General features: G+C 47.4%; 1 protein-coding gene across 1 annotated transcript in view; it reads right to left on the bottom strand.

Annotated features, from left to right (window-relative positions):
* Positions 1-7873, bottom strand: part of PER3 (period circadian clock 3) — a 68993-nt gene that overhangs the window by 11347 nt on the left and 49773 nt on the right. The window contains exons 14-15 of the mRNA XM_014546199.1: positions 1787-1908; positions 1330-1544 (exon numbers count right to left, since the gene is read on the bottom strand). Of these exons, the coding sequence (XP_014401685.1) occupies positions 1330-1544; positions 1787-1908 (337 nt within the window). The remainder of the gene's footprint in view (positions 1-1329; positions 1545-1786; positions 1909-7873) is intronic.

Genomic DNA, 7873 nt, shown 5'->3' with positions numbered 1-7873 from the left:
GGAGGAGGTGCTGCTGAGGTGGGAGAAGAGAGGTTAATGGTAATTGCTACCAACTATTTGCATTTATTTTCACCAACGTAATGACCTTTTGATAAGTTTTACAAACACTGTTACAATAGCTGGAATATAAAAAATTTCATCAACTAGCACCTACTTTTATTTTTTCTGCCTGTCTTTACACTGTTTGTATGCCTGTATAGATGCTTTACAGCACTGTAATACTCAATGTGTAGACATATATTAACTAGAGGCCCAGTGCACAAAATTTGTGCACTGGTGTGTGTGTGTGTGTGTGTGTGTGTGTGCGCGCGCTCGTCTCCTCAGCCCAGCCTGCGCCCTTCTGCAGTCTGGGGCTCTCGCAGTCCAGAACCCCTCGCTCCTTACCGCCCGCCTGCAGTGGAGGTGGGAGAGGCTCCCGCACCGCTGCTGCCCTCGCCAGCCATGGGCCCGGCTTCTGGCTGAGCGGCACTCCCGCTGTGGGAGCGCACTGACCACCAGGGGGCAGCTCCACTGAGCACCTGCCCCTTGGTGGTCAGTGTGCATCATAGCGACTGGTCATTCCGCCAGTCATTCCACCGTTTGGTCAATTTGCATATTAGGGTTTTATTATATAGGATTAAAATCTTGCTTTTATTGTAAATATCTATCTCCCTGAACTCTTTAAAATGTTTCTTTTTTTATCTTTTAGTTTTTAATCTGTAATGTATTCACATGTTTAAAAATGAACAGGCGATCTTTGGCTCATTACCAACGCCACCTAATCGCACAGCAGTTCCGTCTCCGGTCTTTCCCACCAACCACAGTGCTCTCCATCTCCAAGGGGGTGTGAGCTCTGAGGAGCTAAATCTCTGCGACGGACTAAGGACAGGGAGTGTACACGGTCAGCTCAGCACGTGCTGACTAACTCACCATGGAACTAGCGAAGATAAATTAGAGCTCATGCGAAAACCTGATTTAACACGTCACTATTTCTTCACCCACCAAATTGTTATGAGTAACAAAAAAGTCAAAGAATAGGAGGCCATAAAAAGGAATAAGAAGAAGACATCACCCAAGTAATTGACCAAGTCATTATACTATTAAAGGAGCGTGGTCAGACCCACAAGGAACTCCCTGCGTATACGTATGATCTATTTAGGCCAACGACAGTCCAAGTTTGGAACCTCTTTCCAGGTAAACAACGTGGCCTAAGCTGCATTAGCAACTCTAGTTGAGGGACGTAAGAAATACAGTCCAAAATGTATGTACACAGATAACCAGCATGACACTTCCAAAAGCTGAGAAGTTACTACTAAGTAAACGGTACAAACGACCTTCTCACAGTAGCGTATCCATGTGGAGTGTATCTGAGGTCAAAGGTGACGTGGTACCTGGCTCTGGGGGTGGGGCGTGGACCATGGTGCTGCTGTAGCTGCACTGGCTGATGCCGGAGCCCAGGCTCGGCGCCGCCCTGGCCTCGGTCCGCGCAGCTCCGCCCTCGGCACCGGAGGACCGTCCGTGAGCTGGCACGTCTGGTGAAGGGACCGATGGGATCCGAGACGCAGCTGGGGATGTGAGAGAGACCGACAGTGAAAAAAACTCCCGACAGGAAGTTTATGTTAGAGACCAAATGGCTTACAGACATTTATAACATAAATAACAACCTCCAGGCCATAAAGAGGACCGTGGAGCTCGGATCATGTGTGATTACGATGAAATATTGGAAGTTGGAAAATTAAAGAGAAACAGAGGGCAAGGGTGGCTTTGCCGTAACTTTTTATCCAAGTACGAAGGGTGTTCCCGCTACCTCGCAAGGCGTGGGCATCGCCTGCCTTGTGGGCCTGCCGGTCGTCTTCCGAGGACGAAGTGGTATTTGTGCAGGAGATACACTTTCTCTTCAGAGCTGGGGTGCGGCAGCTCCTCAGGTATCTGCAAGGACAGCACGAGGGACAGGCTGAGGGCAGGACTCCCCCCGACCCCTAACGGCCTCTCCCTCTGCTTTTCTCGAACCACTTCTGTTGGGAAACATGTACTTCCTTTTATGTATTCGTGTATTGAGTACATCTGACAAGTAACACTGCATATTCTTGCACAAATCTTCGTGCATCGGGCCTCTAGTTTCAAAATAAGAAAGACAGACCATGAGCTTGCGGTCCGACTGGCTTCCTTCCTCTGCGTTTGGAATGATGCTCACCCCAGCTCTCCCTGCGCACGCTCTCTCTGAGTCACTTCCGTTTACAGATCGTCTGTTTCCACTCGGGCATCGCATCCGCCCCGAAGAGGGACGTTCAATGTTCCCTAATTCCCCAGTTACTGCGCCGGCACTGGCTTCGGTCCATGGAGCTGATGAAGGGCTCTCTCTCTTTGTTGCTCCTTGCCCCTCCACAGTAAGTTCTAAAGTGTCCCTTCTTACTGTTCTTTAAAGTGTAGCCTGCCCTTGTAAGAAAGGTAAACCCCAAAACCTAACGCCCGACGTGCCTGTTGGCTCAGCACCCCGTACATAACGCTGCACACAATGACCATTTAGTGTTCCACTGGTGTGAATCACCACTCAATTTCTAATGTTCAAGATGTAACATTTTATTCTTACGTTGCATACTTATTTCTCTTGAGTAAGGAGCACTAGAATTTTTTTACTAGGTTCTTTAAGCTTGTAGGTTTTAAATGTTAATAAAATCAAGATGCCCAGCCAGTGTGGCTCAATGGTTGAACATCAAGCTATGAACCAGATCACCCGTGCCTGGGTTCCGTGCTTGAGACGCGTGTCATAGGTTCGCCATCACTGATCTAAGGAGTCCAGTGTGTACTCTGACCTGTTTACAAAATGTCACATTATCGCCCGAGTAGAGCTATTGATCACCTTCCACAAGAGAGAGCCATGTTCCTGTGAGTGTTCACCATACTGTGCATCACATCTCCACGGCTTATTTACACTCATGAGAAGTCTGTGCCCTTAAACACCCTCCACGTCGGTCCACCACGCTGTTGCAGGCGGGAGGACATCTTCCTTCCTCTTTGCTGAATAACGTCCGACTGTGCACAGACCACACTGTAAATCCACCGGCTGACGGGCATTCGGTTGTTTCCGTGTCCTGCTATCGTGACAATGCTGCGATAAACATGGGAGTGCAGCTATCTGGCCAGATCCCTGTTTTCATTTCCTTCGGGTACATAGCGGAAGTTGAACGGCTGAACTGTATGACAGATTTTTAATTTTCGATCAGCTTCCGTACTGCTTCCCACGGAGGTTGATCGACGTTTCCACCAGCAACGTGGAAGCTTCCCTCTCCCTTCCTCTCTGAAATCAATTAAAATATTTATATAACATGAGTTCTCCAAGTCATACCAAATGGCAATGGATTTTCCTTCCCCGCGAAATCCCATCCTATGTGTGTCAGAGTCGAGTGCAGCATAAATATAAGGAGCAGGAAAATTTCAGTGTCTAAAATAGCAGCACAGGTACACAGTGAGGTCCAGCTTAACCTTTATCCAATGATACACGACGGCAGACTGAGGTCTGCTGAAATATTCAGCCTCCAAACACCAGTCCTGATGTGTTACCAGGCGACGGGCGAGAAGAAGCTGAGCAAAGCAAAGCAGGAGGGGAGAAAGGTCTCCACTCGGAGAAGAACACAGAGGTCAGGACACCGAACTGTGGCACCAACACGAGGCCTAGGCCAGGGCAGCCCGAGGGGCACTGACTGGACCAGATGACAAAGAAAACAGTCACAAAATGTAGATTTAAAATCTACCCAAAGAATCTTCTCTGCCAAGACGTGGGACAGTGATCCGCATCAAGAAAGATGTTACCCACCCTAACAGGTGGGAGGCGCCACCTCGTTACTGTGGCTCTGGTTTGCTTGTCCGCGATGGTTAGTGACGTCGAGCATCATCTCATGTGCGTGTTGGCCATTCGTGTCTCCTCCTTGGAGAAATGTCCGTTTAGTTCTTCTGCCCATTTTTAGCTCAGACTGCTTTTTGTTGTTGCTGAGTTCTTCATACTTTCTTGACATTAACCTCTTAGTGACACAGGGTTTGTAGCATGTTCTGCTGTTCCGTAGGCCATCTTTTCGTCTTGTCTCTTTGATGTGCCTGTGCAGAAGCTCTGGGGTTGGATGTATTCCAGTTGTTAATATTTGCTGTTGTCCATGCTTTTGGCGTCATATATATAAAAAAATCACTGCCAAGCATAGTATCAGTGAGCTCCTTCCCCGTCTTCCCCCAGGAGTGTAATGGTACCAGGTCTTATGTTTAAGTACTGGCCCGTTCTGAGTTAATTTTTCTGAGTGTGTTAGGCAGGGTCCCCTCTCACTGTTCTGCACGTGTTTCTCCAATTTGCCCAGCAGTCTGTTAGAGGAACTTTCCTTGTTCTGTCAGGCACTCTCGGCTCCCTTGTCAGATGTTAACTGAACATACACACCAGGATTTGACTTTGGGCTCTCTGTTCTGTCCCATTGGTCCATGTGTCTATTTGTGTGCCTGTGTCACACTGTTTTTATGACTGTAACTCTGTAGTATAGTTTGAAATCTGGAAGTGTGATATCTCTGCATGTCTTTTTCCCCCTCAGAATTGCTTTGGCTATGAGGGGTCTTTTGTGACTCCACAAGAATTCTAGGATTGTTAATTTCTGGAAAGAATGCCTTTGATGGGTATGGCACTGACTCTGTAGACAGCTTTGGATAGCATGGCTGGTTAACAATATTAATTTTTCCTACCCATGAACATGGGATGTCTTTCCATTTGCTGTGTCTCCAATTTCTTTCAGCAAAGTCTTGTAGTTCTCCTTGTACAGATCTCTCACTTCCGTGGTTAAATTTATTCCTAAGCATTTTATTGTTTGGATGCTATCATTTCTTTTTCAGGTGCTTTGTCTTTAGTAAAAAGGAAAGCAACTGATTTCCACATGTTGATTTTGTATCCATCACTTTACTGAAACTATAATTCCAACAGCTTCCTGACTCTGGGATTTCCTACATACAAGTTCATATCATAGCTAATAGCACCAATTTTACCTTGTCTTTTCCAAATTGGATGCCTTTTATTTTGTTGTCTTGCCTAATTGCTCTAGCTAGGACTCCCAGTATTTTATTGACTGTTGTTACTGAACTTAGAGAAAACACTTTCAATTTTTCTCCAGTGAGTATAATGTTAGCTGTGAGTTGTTGTATATGGCCTTCACTATGTTAAGGTATGTTCCTTCTATACCCAATCTGCTAAGGGTTTTTATTATAAAAGGACGCTGTATTTTTCAAATGCTTTTTCTGCATTCCAGGGATAAATTCCACTTGGTCATAGGATGTAATCTTTTTAACATATAATTAGCTAATATTTGTTGAGAATTTTTGCATCTACATTCATCAAGGATATTGGCCTGCAGTTTTCTTTCCCTGTGGTAGCCTTCTCTCTTTTGGTAGCAAAGTAACGCTAACTGCCCCTTCCTGGATCACCCATCCTCTTCGGTTGGCTTTCTGTGTGGTACCCGATGGCGCTCAGAGGGCTTATACACTTTTAAAAAATCGGAGTTCTCGCTTTCCTTCAACCTTCATCACTTCTAGATTCCCATCTCGCACGTCATTAACCATCTCTTCCATCTGACCTGCTACATTTCCAACGCCTGCTGTATCTCATTCATTGAATTCTTTAGTTCCAGAGTTAGTGCGGTTATTTTTTGGAATTTTAATCTCTTTGGTGAAGTCTTCCTTCTGTCTTTAACTTCACTCCTGAGAGCATGGCACTGCCCTCCGAGCTCTCTGCAGCTGGCCGAATTTCTTCCCAACAGTGCTCTGGATTTCCCGACCAGTTCGATGCTTTTCGGGTGGAGCTGGCTGCTGGGAAATGGCTATTTCCTTCTGTGATCCTGCACTGCGTGCTTTTCATGGTGTTTGATGAAAAGTGCATCCCCACTGCATCTGAAGCAGCAAACACCGTTCTCATTGAGACAAGGCCTGGTTGATTCTAACAGTGCAACAGGTTGGCAATTAGACGCTTCCTTTCATTGTCCACAAGGTGGGGATACGGCCATGTTTTTGGTTTGTCCTACCTGAGCTAAGGTTGAGAGTACATGCATTTTAACAAAGCTGCCAAAAGAGAAAACACAAGGGCGGGAGCAGAGCGGGGAGAACTGTGTACTCGGCACTTGGGGCTTTAGTGCTCCTGGCCCGACAGAGAGAGGCTCAAGTTGGGTTGGGGTCCCCAGAGGTTCGCGGCAGAACTCTTGCCGGAATCCTGGGCCCTTTCCTTCAGTTCTCTCTCCTGCCCACTCCCCATGGCTTTCCCTGCACCCCCACCCCCTCACCCCGTCACTGTGGTCTCGCCTCAGAGAGCAGAGATCCCTTCAACTGCAGACCCAGGGCTGGGCCGACCCCCCTCCCCACCTTCACCCTCCACATCCTCTGCCACAAAGGTCCTGCCTGCCCATGGTGCTGCCCTCTCGCTGCCACTCCCGTGGTCCACGCCACCCACTCTCAGGTGCACAGGTGGGTGGATCTCTCGGTGTCCGGCCTGCCGTGCGCGGCACTTTTTACGGTGATGGATGTCCAGTTCGTTGGAAATTGAAGGAGAGAGAAAAAGCAACTCCCGCTCCCAAGCTGCTGACTTGCACTTTCTTTTGATGGGCCCTCCCTGGCCACCGGCCGGAGTCATGGTGTTCCCTCTCTTTTCCCACGGTCCGGAATTGATCTTCACATCTTACATCCTCTCCATTCGACAAGCAGAGGCCTTGTCTTCTCCACCATTCCTTCCAAACCAGGAATGCATCTTCTAACTGTCTGCACCCCGGAATGCTGAGCATAGCATGGACGGTATGTGAGGGGCAGTCCATGGTATCTATTGATTTACAGTGAAAAATCAAGCCACAGCTATCAAAAATGACACAAGGGCTCCACAGGGGCCACGTGTGCCTTTGGAAAAACATGTTCTCAAAACGCGGGCTTCCTACCTGATGACACCGTCGATGCAGTTGATTTGCTGGTAGGAGGGGCTGTGCTGGTCTTTCCTCAAACCCTGGCAAGACTCAGTGCGCACGCTCTCATTCCTCCAGGGCTGTACGGGAGAAAAGGCCTTCTGCTCACCTAAAAGAGAATGAAAGTATGTACGATTACAACTGCATTATTTTTAAGAACATATATTCAGCAAGATTAAATCACAGTAATTTAGAATAAATATATTCAATAGAATACCATGCAGCCATTAACAATGAGCACAGATCTAAATGCACTGACATAGAAAGGTGTCCACATAGAACAGCGGTTCTCAACCTGTGGGTCGCGACCCCTTTGGCGGTCGAACGACCCTTTCACAGGGGTCGCCTAAGACCATCCTGCAGATCAGATATTTATATTACGATTCATTAACAGTAGCAACATTACGGTTATGAAGTAGCAACGAAAATAATTTTATGGTTGGGTCACAACATGAGGAACTGTATTTAAAGGGCCAGAAGGTTGAGAACCGCTGACAGAGAAGGACTGCATGAAGGACTACATCACGCCATTCGTTAGGTCGTAGTCCACGCTATCTTGGGTTCCCTCTACATTTTGGGGTGGGATGAGGTGTACAGATCTATGGTTTTTAACAAAAGCACAAAAAGCTGCGTATCCACCACCAGAGTAAGAAACCGAACATTTCCGTCACTCCCACAGCTCCCCCCACTGCTCTCTTGTAGTGATTCCTTCCCCGATGTTAACCAATACTGATGTTTTCCAAATGGAAACAGACAGTATGTCATCTTCTGGTTCTGGCTTCTTTCATTTAGCAAAACGCACTGAAGACCCTGTGTGTGTGAATGCAGCCCCTCCTGTGTGTTGGGAGGATTCCATCATGTGGGCGTGCCACAGGCCACCCACTCACCTGTGAAATGACATCGACGCTGCTTCCTAGTTTTGGCAAGCGGGA

The sequence above is a fragment of the Myotis brandtii genome, unplaced genomic scaffold (assembly GCF_000412655.1).
Source record: "Myotis brandtii unplaced genomic scaffold, ASM41265v1 scaffold434, whole genome shotgun sequence".
Classification (NCBI taxonomy): domain Eukaryota; kingdom Metazoa; phylum Chordata; class Mammalia; order Chiroptera; family Vespertilionidae; genus Myotis; species Myotis brandtii.
This window is presented reverse-complemented; position numbering and strand designations above follow the sequence as displayed.